An 11,984-nucleotide genomic window follows, 5' to 3' on the forward strand; every position below is an offset into this window, starting at 1 on the left:
AACACTCTCTACATGGAGGAAAATCTGAATATACATGTGTTAGCTTAGATATTTTAGTTTTTTAAGATTTTATTTATTTGTGAGAGAGAGAGAGAGAGCACGAGAAGAGGAAAGGTTCAGAAGGAGAAGCAGACTCCCGCTGGGCAGGGAGCCTGATGGGGGACTCCAGGATCATGACCTGAGCAGAAGGCAGACATTTAACTAACTGAGCCACTCTGGCATCCCTAGCTTAGATATTTTAAATAGAAGTGTAATATGGGTTGAGTTGTCTCACCAAAAGTTATATGTTGAAGTCCTAACCCACGGTACCTCAGAATGTGAATGTAGTTGTAGATAACATTTTTAAAAAGGTGATTAAATTGGGGAGCCTGAGTGGCTCACTCAGTGAAGTGTCTGGCTCTTCATTTCAGCTCAGGTCATGATCTCAATCTCAGGGTCCTGGGATCAAGCCCCACACCTGCTTCACCATCTCCCTCTGCCTGCCACTCCCCCTGCTTATACTCTGTCTCTCTCTGTCAAATAAATAAAATCTTAAAAAAAAAAGAAGGAAAAGAAAAGAAAATTAGATTTCCCTGACTATACCTCCCATTATAGTTTTGACTTTGAAACCAGGTAAAAATTATATACTTATGATACAAACTAAAAACAATGAAGGAAATAAAAGGCAAAATGCATCAAATAATGCTAACCAAATACCAGGTTGAAGAGTACACTTACAATTACCTGAAGCTATTGTAAAACTTGGTAATTTGTGTAGCTAGTGAATTATATCCCGGTAAAGGCAAAAAAAAAAAAAAAAAGGCAAGTTTCAGTTATCACCTTGTTAGCAAATATTGGAATTGATATTTTGATACAAGAACAGAGATGCATACCCATATACAAAACAAACAGGGAACCATATCGATGTGATATTCAACACAAGTGAAAAGAGATACAGATAGCAAATAAAAAACTTCAGTAAAAACCTTATCATCCAATTGTTAATCAAATATCAGAAAAAAATATTAAAAATAAATATGTTTAAAAAAAACCTTATCATCCTATAGTGAACTGGAAATACCATGTGATCTCTTTAAGAATTATTTTTCTTTTTAGCACTGTCCACTGTAAAATCCTAGAAGCAATGACTGACAGACACCTCTAGAACTTAAATATTGGTCTCAATACTATTTCTACTAACAAAGAACTATTTGAATAAATAAATAATCCCACATATGAGGCAGGATATGTAAAGTGAGGAATATCTTGTTATATTAGAAATTTAGAAGACTATAAATGTATTTAAACACACCATACATGCTTAAAAAGCTGTATACTTTTATATTCTTTATAGGGAGTATGTGTGTGTGTGTATCCTTTGCAGGATTCTAGGAGAACCATCAAATTATTTGAAAACAGGTAAGTAAACATAATTAAGCATTTAGCCTACTGCTGCACAAAATGTATTTCCAAGTAACAAATAGTTGTTGAGGAAAACCTTTTCTTTACATAAGTATTCCAACTTATAAAGAAAGAAGGGATGGAATAATAATGCCACTATCTTGCAACCTCTGATGGCAATAAACAATTGTCATTAATGGCTGCAAAGACCATGAGGCAATACGCTAATGGGAAGTTTAGATGAACTAAGCTTAGACTCAAAATCACAGATATCTTAATTTGCAAAAAGAGCAACAACCAGTCATTATAAGCCTACATAAAAAAAAAAAATCCACATCATCAGTATTCTTGAAAAATCAAAATAAAAGCTGAATATGCTCAAGCCTTTCAATTTGTCAATTCACCAAGAATATAGGGGACAGAAGAACATGTTAACTAATACTACATAATCAAAAAATCCAAACTGTAGGAAAAATCTACAAGACAAACAATCTGACTTATTTAACAATTCAACTTCAATGATAAATTAAAAACAGGGAAGGAAGATCTATAAATTCAAGAGAATTAGAAGACTTATCAACTAAACATAATGGGAGCATCTTTAGATTCTAGATCAATCAAACTAATTGTTCATTAAAAATGACACTATTGAGGAAATTTTTAAATATTTTTATTGAGGTATAACTAACATGCAGTGTTATATTAGTTTCAGGTGCACAATATAGTGATTCAACAATTCCATACATTACTCAGTGCTCCTCAAGATAAGTACACTCTTAATCCCCTTCACCTATGTCACCCATCCCCCACCCACCTCCCCTCTGGTAACCAACAGTTTGTTCTCTGTATTTAGGAGTCTTTTTTTAGGAGTTTTTTTTGTTCTTTTTCTCCTTGTTTATTCATTTGTTTCTTAAATTCCACGTATGAGTGAAATTATATGGTATTTTTCTTTCTCTGACCGATAGTTCACTTAGCATCATAGCATCCAGGTCTATCCATGATGTTGCAAATGGCAAAATCACAACCATTTTTATGGCTGAGTAATATTTCATTCATTCTTCTTCATTCATTTATCTATGGATGGACTATGGATGGACATTGGGTTGCTTCCATATCTTCACTATAGATAATTTTGCAATAAACATAGGGCACATACATCTTTTCAAATTAATGTTTTCATTTCTTTTGGGTGGCCATCCAGTAGTGGAATTACTGAATCACATGGTAGTTGTATTTTTAGTTTTTTGAGGAATATCCATACTGGTTTCCACAGTGGCTGCACTAATTTGAATTCTCACCAAGAGTGAACAACAGTTCCTTTTTCTCCATGTCCTTGCCATCACTTATTATTTCTTGGTTTTTTTTTTTATTCTAGCCATTTTGACAGGTATAAGATGCTATCTCATTGTGGTTTTGATTTGCTTTTCTCTGATGATTAGTGATATTATGCATGTTTTCATGTGTTCATTGTCCATTTGTATGTCTTCTTCAGAAAAATGTCTATTCAGATCTTTTGTCCACTTTTAAAATAAGATTATTTGGGGTTTTTTGATGTTAAGTTGTCTAAGTTCTTTACATATTTTGCATATTAACCCCTTATTGGATATATCATTTGCAAATATCTTTTCTGAGACTACTAAGGAAATTTAAATACTGACTAGATATTTGATAATATTATGAAAATATTGGCAATATTTTGAGGTGTGGTAATGATACTGTGGTTATATTTTTATTTTTTAAAAAAGAAGTCCATATCTCTTAGAGATATTAAAGTAATTAAAGAAGAAGTAATATGGTATCCTGGACTTGATCCAGAAAAACCTAGTGAAGGGTGGGAAGTGAAGACAGTGAAGATACAAATGAAATAAAAGTGGCTATAAATTAGTAAATATTGATTGGGATAATAGTTACATGAGACTTCATTATACTTTCATCTTTACTTTTGTATATGCTTGAAATCTTCCATGATAAAACGTTGATAGATAATAGAGAGACCCTTAATCAGACAGATATTCTCTTCGCAGCTCAATCACAATCTTTCCCGTGTGATTTGCTAAGATGGGTTTTACCTTTTCTGAACAACACAATTGTCCTCAATGTTCTGGAAGAAAAACAGGGGATTTGACTTTTGTCTTTTTTTCTGGAACATTGACTAAGGCATTAGCTGCACTCCTGGCCTAAATAGTCCAAGGACGTTTCCCATCCACCCAGGGACTGCTTTTCGCTTTTCCAGTTTCCACCTGGAAACTTTGCTTAGTAGATAATGGCCAAGGAATTTGCCCAACTGGGCCTACAAAGACAGTCTATCTTTGCAAGATGATCTCCCCAAGAATAAGGAGAATAAGACAAAGAATGTAATCTAGGGAGTTGAGCTGTTAAAATTTGGACAAGAGTTATTTTTCTAGATTAAAAAAAAAAAAAAAAGTGAGGACCAGTAACTTGTCTGGTAGAACAGGGACACAAACTCGAGATCACCCACTTCCAAATTCCAAACCTATTCAAAGAGTGACAACACCTTCTCTCAAGTTAAATGGAGGAATTCACTCCACTTCTACCCCATATGCACAAACCTAGACTGTGGGTCCAGAATCTGGGGACTGCTGGCCAAGGCAAGAATGACACAAGACCCCTCCCTAACCTGATGGGAAGAGCTGAGCAGGACCCTTCAAAGACCCATTTTGTTTTGTTTGGTTGTACAACCTCATTTGTAGATCCAAGGATACTAACTGGATCTCATTTGCCACCTGTCCCCTTCTCACCAGGACCTGTATAACAGTGTGACAATGGGGCAGTACCCAGAGGTATAAGAGTCAGAGGCACCTTATTCAGATTCCCCTTTGGAAAGACAGACAGTCTTCTCTCAACAAACCTGAGGAGAGGGTCTGATTTTTAATTTGTTATGGAAAATGGCAGCCTCAAATTTAAAAAGAGAGGACAGATAATTCATTGTAAAAGAAAGTTCAGGTTTTCTTTTTCAGCTTTGAAAACTTAAAATTTGAAGAACTTCAGGTATTAGGGAAACTGGACTAGAACTAAACAAGGATTCCTCAGACTTGGTCAGCTCTGAAGGGACAGACTCCATGGCCACAGTATGAATGCTGTCATCTTGTTATAAATCATCCCAAGGGTTTTCTTTCATTCTCTGATAATATTTCATGTATTGTGCAGAATTTTGTCTCTGAATTGCAGAGACAGCTTTTTCAGTGATCTCTAACCCCTATCATACTGTGGCTGATCTCCTTTATAACTTCACATCTTCTCTCTTTTCCCCTTTACCTTTCCTCAATTTGCCTTTACCTACTTTCTCTCTTCTCCACCATTACCAGATCTGCCTGCCATTCCCCACTCCCCAGGACCCACTAACTGGAGGTTACACTCAAGTAGCCCAATAACACCTCAGGTCAATGGAAGCCCAAGGGGTTTCTTGTTGGTTGTGAACTCTCAGGAAAAAAACTTCAAGGATAGCCCTTAGGTATGTACCTGTTCAGTAATGCCTAGCAAAATACTGGACTTCTTTGATTAAACCATGTATATGTGCTGGGCCAGAGTACCAAATGCAGAGTGCCATAACACAGGTGGCAAACACATAAGCCCATATCTATTACAAAGATACATAAAATTACGTGGTTTTATCCATTCCTACATGTCCCCCCTGAATCTCTGCAGGATTCTTCCCAAGTTTTCAGAATCTACCAAACAATCAGCCAAACAATGGAGGTATGGGTTATAACAGGGCAAAGTATTGTTTCCTATATGTTTTCACTAGGAGAAAGGAAGAGTCACGGTACTTTCACTGCCACCTGACTTCTAAAACTATGAGTCAGGACCCTCTATGTTCCTCAAGAGAGAATTCACATAGGTCCAGTGCCACACATTTTCCCTTGGGACTCTGAACATTATTAGCCTGTCCTCTGTGCCTGGGGCTCTTAGGTTCTTAAGGGCATTATAATGTAGACTCATCCACAGGTCCAGGTTCCCACAGGAAAGTGCTTTTAAGTTCACCTTTTCTTTATACCCGGAGGCAGACAGCAGCTACCAGAGGAGGTTAGCAAGAAACTCAAAGCTGTTTCCAGGTTACCCACAGGGAATGTTATCAAGGTGATCCCATGTTTCCACTGTGCAAAGTCTGTATACTCTTTCATTTTTTTTTTTTTTAAGATTTTACTTATTTATTCGACAGAGAGAGAGACACAGCAAGACAGGGAACACAAGCAGGGGGAGTGGGAGAGGGAGAAGCAGGCTTCCAGCCCAGCAGGGACCCCAGTGCAGGGCCTGATCGCAGAGTCCTGGGATCAGGACCTGAGCCAAAGGCAGACAGTCAATGACTGAGGGACCCAGGCGCGCCAGGTATGTTCTTTCAATTCAGGGATAAGTCTTTGGTATTTCCACTCAGAATCAACTTCCAGTCTCCCAAATTACTTTAAGCACTTTAGGAATTAAATTATTTCCCACCCACATTAGACTTTAGAACTGGGGTTTGAAGTACTATCAAATCATTAAATGTGCAGATAGCTTCCACAGTTAATTTAATTCTTGGTGTCTACAGATACATGCATTATCTTCCTTTGCCTAAAATCACTTCAGGGAGGCCACAAGATCATGGAAATGTGAACTCATCTTTGGCCATAGCTTATTCACTTCTCTCCATGGAAAGAAAAAGGCAAGGGGAAAAAAAAAAACAACAACGAGTTAATAGGTCTTTCATAACTGCAAGTGTTTAGTCAGGATCTACCCACTGGTATTTATTATTGATCCATCAATAGTCCCCCAATGGATTAAGAATTAGGGAGCAGAAATCTCCAACCATTTCTGAAGAACTTATGAACTAACAAAACATTGAACGTGAATTTTTTTTACAGTGCCTGGGCTGGAGGATGTTGTGGATAGAGATGCACAGAATGGATCCTTTCTCCATCCATTCTTGTCTTTTTTAAATCTGGACAAAGTGAGTGATTTCCTTGGCTGTAAACAGCAGTTAAAGATAACATACCAAAATCAACCACAAAGGGAAACAGCAGTTTTATTTCTGATCTTAATTAAAGACAAATGCAGCCTGTCCTCAGCAAATGGCACAATGTGACATTCTGGAGGCAAGGACTGGGCACACAGCAGTGAGGGAAAAAGACAAAACTCCTGCCCTAGTGGGGCTTCCACTCTAGTTCTTGAGGATCTTTTTACCTCCTTAAGTTAGCCCACCTCCTGCTATTCTTACCAGGGCCTTCTTTCCAAGGTCCATCACCAATGGTCACTCTGAAAATAGAAAAGATTTTCTTGCTGAGAATTCTCCCACCTCCATCCTTTCCTTCAAACCTTTTTAGGCTCCAAACCTGCAGACAGCCACCCACCAGCATCCCAGCACTGAGGCAAGGGAAAGACCCATCCCAAAGGAGAACTGGCAGTTCCCTTTCCCACCTGAGATGGGATAAGGAGAGGGTCTGCTCCTGCTGAGAATGAGCAAGAGGGAAGGCACTGGGTAAAAAAATAGATAAATGGGCACTGATGGGGGCAGTCTGCCTTCCCCAGGGGCAGCCAACACTCCTTTGATCAAAGCCCCATCTCCAGGTTGCCTGCCCAGGAGATCCACAACCCCCTCCCTCTTCTCACCAGAGCAGATGTTAACATTCTGGAACTAGCAGGCTAAGACAAAGAGTGCCACTGCCACTATAGCCGAGGGGACTGCATGTTCACACACCACCTTGCCTTGCAAACTCCCTAGAGGCGAAAATGCACTTCCTGTGCGTTCAACCCAAGAAAAAAATGAGTGCCAGCAAACTATCCATTCAAGAGATGAGAGAAAATTTAGGAGTCCATTTGGATGGGCCTCTTTTTACAGGCAAAGAAGATCCAAACTGCGGCCTCACCTGGCCATGTGTGTACGCGGCAGCAGGGCACAGTATGTTGCCCAATTTTCTTCTATGCTCTCTGAACAATATCCCTATCAACAGTCCATTAGTCCATAATCTTCCCAGACTAACATGAGAGCCTCCTTGACTCCTGTACCTGGGCTGGGGGAATCTGGGGAGGGAGGAGGGAGGAATATAGGTGAATGCAGAGCACCAGGGTGGAGGAAGTCACGGGGGTCCAGGGAGGACAGCCCATAGAGGTGAGTGTTGAGGTGAGTGTTGCTGCTAATCTGGAGGTGTCTGGGCTGCATCAGGGTCACAAGTTTGGTATTAGCTGTGTGACTCCAATCCTGCGGTACAGCACACCTATGCTGTATCTAAGATGGAACTGGGTGATGGCTGGGCACCTTGGCACTGGAGTGACTCAAGGGCCTCCCTTAGACTCTGCAGCCAAACTGGACGCCCGCCTCAACCAACCTGCCCAGGCTTATCTCACTCAAAAAATAAGCCTTCTTCCTTTTGCCCTGCCCACCTCCAGAGTTCAAATGAGGATGACATTCATTGTGCCTGTCTTTTGTCACTAGACAAATCACTGTCTCTTTACCTGGCTGCTATCTTGCCTTAGCCCACCCCCCAACTCAGGTCCAAGGGACCATAAACTCCCAGGGCTAGAGTGAGCAGATTCCTTAAAGAGAGGCTCATCTCTGGAAAAGAATCCATTCCCCACCCCACTCCCAACTCAAACACGCAATAAATGTCAGTCTAATCTCCAAATAATCAGTTCTCCAAACACAAAAATAACAGAACCGCCGATGGGTCTGTCATTTTGCCCCCCGCCATTCTAAATGCCTTCAAAACTGCCTGAATAAAGATAAGAGAGGATTGTGTACGTTTTCTACACAAATGGTGGAAAGTAATAAAATAAACATCAAAGGTGAGCTTCCACGTACTCGCAGCTCCGTCGCTATGTCCAACAAAGGCAGGAAAAAGGAGGAAACCTCAGCGTGGAAGGGCAGCAGGTTAGAAGTGCACCCTTCCGGGGGGGTCCGGGGCGCCCCGTCCCTGGGGCATTGACACGTAGTAGGCCCAACCGTCCTGCGGCAGAAAAAGGTCCCCCCTTTCTCGACGGTCCAAAACCACAACAAAAGCCCTCAAGGGGAAATTGGGAAGAAATGGTCGTAAACATATCGTGCTCTTGCCACCCCCCTCCCGGTCCCCGGAACACACCCTCCCTTTCATTCCCCTTGATTAGTCGGAACCCAGAAGAGCACGTCCCCCGCTTCAGGGGTACACACTCAGGCAGAGCCTGGCTCCCTGTGCCATACACAGCAACCCCAGGGAAAGAGGGGAACAATGCTGCCACCAGCCAGGTAAAGAAAAGGTAAAGGAAAACGAAAGAAAAGTGAAAGTCAGAGGCCATTTAAGCGAGCAAGAGTCAAGGTCCTGAAAGGGAAGAAAGAAAGAAAGAAAGAAAGAAAGAAAGAAAGAAAGAAAGAAAGAAAGAAAGAAAGAAAGAAAGAAAGAAAGAATCACAATTTCAAGTCCAGTATGCAGTATGAAAGAAAACAAAGAAAAAAAAAAGGAAAGAAAAAAGAAAGGAAAAGAAAGAGAAGAAAAGAAGAAAGATGGGAAGGAGGGAGAAAGAAAAGAGGAAAAAGAAGACCGCCAAAGAAAATCATAGAAAGGTGCACAGCATATGGCTCCCATAAGCGGTCCCTGCAAAGTGTGCTGCGCGGTCGTTGCTGTTCAGCTCTACGTCAGTAACTACAGGGATTTGCTTTCGCAAGAAGCAGTTTTCACTACACTGCGTGCTCTTTGGGAGAATCGTAGGCCTGAGCAAAGTCCCTGCCGCCCTGCACCCAGCCCTTCCAGGTGCCCCCGAGGATAGCCCCCAGCCACTGCCCAAATCGCCTTCTTGAGCTGCAAGACGCAGGGACCCCTCCCAAGCGGTCGGGCGCTCACACCTGAGGGAGGAGCGGGGCGGGCGGGGCCCGGCACGCAGGCACACTCACAGACACGCGCACACCCCCAGCCGCGCGCAGGCTTCCCATTGGCAGGAGACGGAGGGCGGGGCCGGGCCGACCCAAAACAAACAACCTGAGCCCTGACTTTGCGGCCGCGCTGCCGCATGGCCTCCGCCTGGTGTGCGCCCTTCGGGGAGCGTCGGCCACCTAGGCCACCTCGTTCCCCCACCCCTCGGCCCTAGGCGCCCAGGCCCCGCCCCCTCGGAGCGGCCGCAGGGTTATATTGGGCGGGGGCGAAGGTGGAAACGAGATGTAACAGCGGACAGCCAGCGCGGAGATGCAGCTTCGGAGAGCCGGGGCGGAAAGGCGGCTACGGGCGCCACGGCCTCCGGGACTCTGCTCCGTGGGCGCTCAAGGCTGAGGGCTCCAGACCCTACCCCAAGGGTGGCACGAACACCGGTTGGCACCATCTCCGTGCCCCAAAGATTCCTGCCCCGGACCTGGGACCTCCAGTGAAGAACACCTCCTGGTCTCTTGAATGGATAGCCGATGCTCACGCTTCTTCCTTCCAGCAAGAAGTCCCAAACCCGGCACACTTGGGCATCAGAGGGTAGAACCGCGCCCCTGTACGCATTCACCCCGAAGTCTCTCATCCTTGAACTGAAGACAGTACCCACCCAACTCCTCCCTCTCCGCCCCTCTTAGTTCACCCAATAAGCACAACTCCTCCAAAAAAAATTTCAGCGGAAGAAGCCTCTTCAACGGAAAAGTGACTGTCTCTCGCAAGAAGAGGGAGAGCTCCCGGGAAAGAAAGGCGAAGACCCCTGGCCTCGAGATCTCCATTCCGGCCCCCCGCACCAGCTTCCCAAGGCCACGCGAAGGAAAGGGTACGGCCCAGGGCAGGGACAGGGTGCGCGGGCATGAAGTTGGAGGTGTTTGACCCTCGCGCGGCCCAAGGGGACAAGCCGGTTAGTGATCTGGAGGGTGCAGGCGGCAGCAACGCGCCATCTCCGCTGTCGGCAGCTGGCGACGACTCCTTGGGCTCGGACGGGGACTGTGCGGCCAACAGCCCCGCGGCAGGCGACGGCGCCGCGGAGCTGGCGGGCGGCGGCGAGCCAAGCCTAGGCGGGGGGCCGGGCGAGGAGGAGGAGGGCCCGGCGGTGGCAGCGGCGGCGGGGCACGCGGAGGCCTGCGCTGTGGGGCCGGGTGCGGGGAGCGCGGTGGGCGGCGAGGGCGCGCGCAGCAAGCCCTACACGCGGCGGCCCAAGCCCCCTTACTCGTACATCGCGCTCATCGCCATGGCTATCCGCGACTCGGCGGGCGGGCGCCTGACGCTGGCCGAGATCAACGAGTACCTCATGGGCAAGTTCCCCTTCTTCCGCGGCAGCTACACGGGCTGGCGCAACTCGGTGCGCCACAATCTCTCGCTCAATGACTGCTTCATCAAGGTGCTGCGCGACCCCTCGCGGCCCTGGGGCAAGGACAACTACTGGATGCTCAACCCGAACAGCGAGTACACCTTCGCCGACGGGGTCTTCCGCCGCCGCCGCAAGCGCCTCAGCCACCGGGCGGCGGCCCCCGCACCGGGGCTTCGGCCCGAGGAGGCCGCGGCCCACCCCCCCGCCGCACCCCCGCCGCCCGCACCCGCCGCCCCGGCTTCTCCCCGCGCGCGCTCGCCTGCCCGCCAGGAGGGGCGCTCCAGCCCGGCGGGCAAGTTCTCCAGTTCCTTCGCCATAGACAGCATCCTCAGCAAACCGTTCCGCAGCCGCCGCGACGGGGAAGCGGTCCCCGGGGCGCGCCTGCCGTGGGGCGCCTCGCCCTGCCCGCCGCTGCCCACATATCCCGCGCTACTCCCCGGCGCCTCTGGAGGGGCTCTGCTGCCGCTGTGTGCGTATGGAACGTCCGAGCCGGCGTTGCTGGCCGCGCGCGGAACCGACGCGCAGCCCGCGGTGCCACCCGCCGCACCTCACCTCCTGCTCGCGCCCCTCTCCTCCTCGGCCCCAGCCAAGCCTTTTCGAGGCCCGGTGGCCGGCGGCGGCGTGCACCTGTACTGCCCCCTGCGGCTGCCCGCGGCCCTGCAGGCGTCCTCGGTCTGTGGCCCCGGCACGCACCTGCCTTACCCAGTGGAGACGCTCCTGGCCTGAACAGAGCCGCGGAGCCCCCCAAAGGTGGGCGCCTTCGGGGAGGCAGGAAACGCAGGCCGGGGCTTTACATTTTTCTAGACAGACCAAAAAAAAAAAAAAAAAGAGAGAGAGAGAGAGAGACGTTAATAGAAAAATCTCCATCAAACGTGCCTTAAAGCAAAAGCATTTTTGACAGAAGTGTTCAAATTTAATTCAGATTATTTTTCATCTTTTGTGACTTTACAGAAGACCAAACCAATTCTCCATAATTGTTTTAGGTTCTTGACCACACCTGTCCTTCCCTCACTTCACAAAGACTTTTCCTATCTTCTTACTCCCCCTTATTCCTATTTTTGTCGCACCTTCTATTGATTTGTCCCTTTAAAAAAAAATCAGGGAACCATTCCATAGGATAAATGATATGACTACTGTATGGGGCTTAATGGCCCCTGCTCCATGTAAGTATGTGGCATTTACAGGCATGACTGAGTGTGAGAGAGGTGTCAGAGAATCTGCAGTCATTTCTCTGCTATTGACCAATGCTTCACTGTGCCAAACGATTTAAAAAAAAAAAAAGTTGGGTTTTGTAATTAAATTATTTATATATTTTTGAGACCTGAATTGAAAATGTTGCAGGCAACGGGCTACAGCTTTATTAGTGGTTCGGTGATCTC

The 11,984-nt window shown here is 46.0% G+C and overlaps 1 protein-coding gene across 1 annotated transcript; it reads left to right on the plus strand.

The window, feature by feature from the left end:
• The first annotated feature begins 9,360 nt into the window (after positions 1-9,360).
• FOXQ1 (forkhead box Q1) lies at positions 9,361-11,690 on the plus strand. The gene has a single exon (XM_032861441.1). The coding sequence runs from the start codon at positions 10,108-10,110 to the stop codon at positions 11,329-11,331; it is 1,224 nt and encodes a 407-aa protein (XP_032717332.1). The 5' UTR covers positions 9,361-10,107; the 3' UTR covers positions 11,332-11,690.
• The last annotated feature ends 294 nt before the right edge of the window (positions 11,691-11,984 follow it).

The sequence above is a fragment of the Lontra canadensis genome, unplaced genomic scaffold (assembly GCF_010015895.1).
Source record: "Lontra canadensis isolate GAN:19392208 unplaced genomic scaffold, GSC_riverotter_1.0 scaffold21, whole genome shotgun sequence".
Classification (NCBI taxonomy): domain Eukaryota; kingdom Metazoa; phylum Chordata; class Mammalia; order Carnivora; family Mustelidae; genus Lontra; species Lontra canadensis.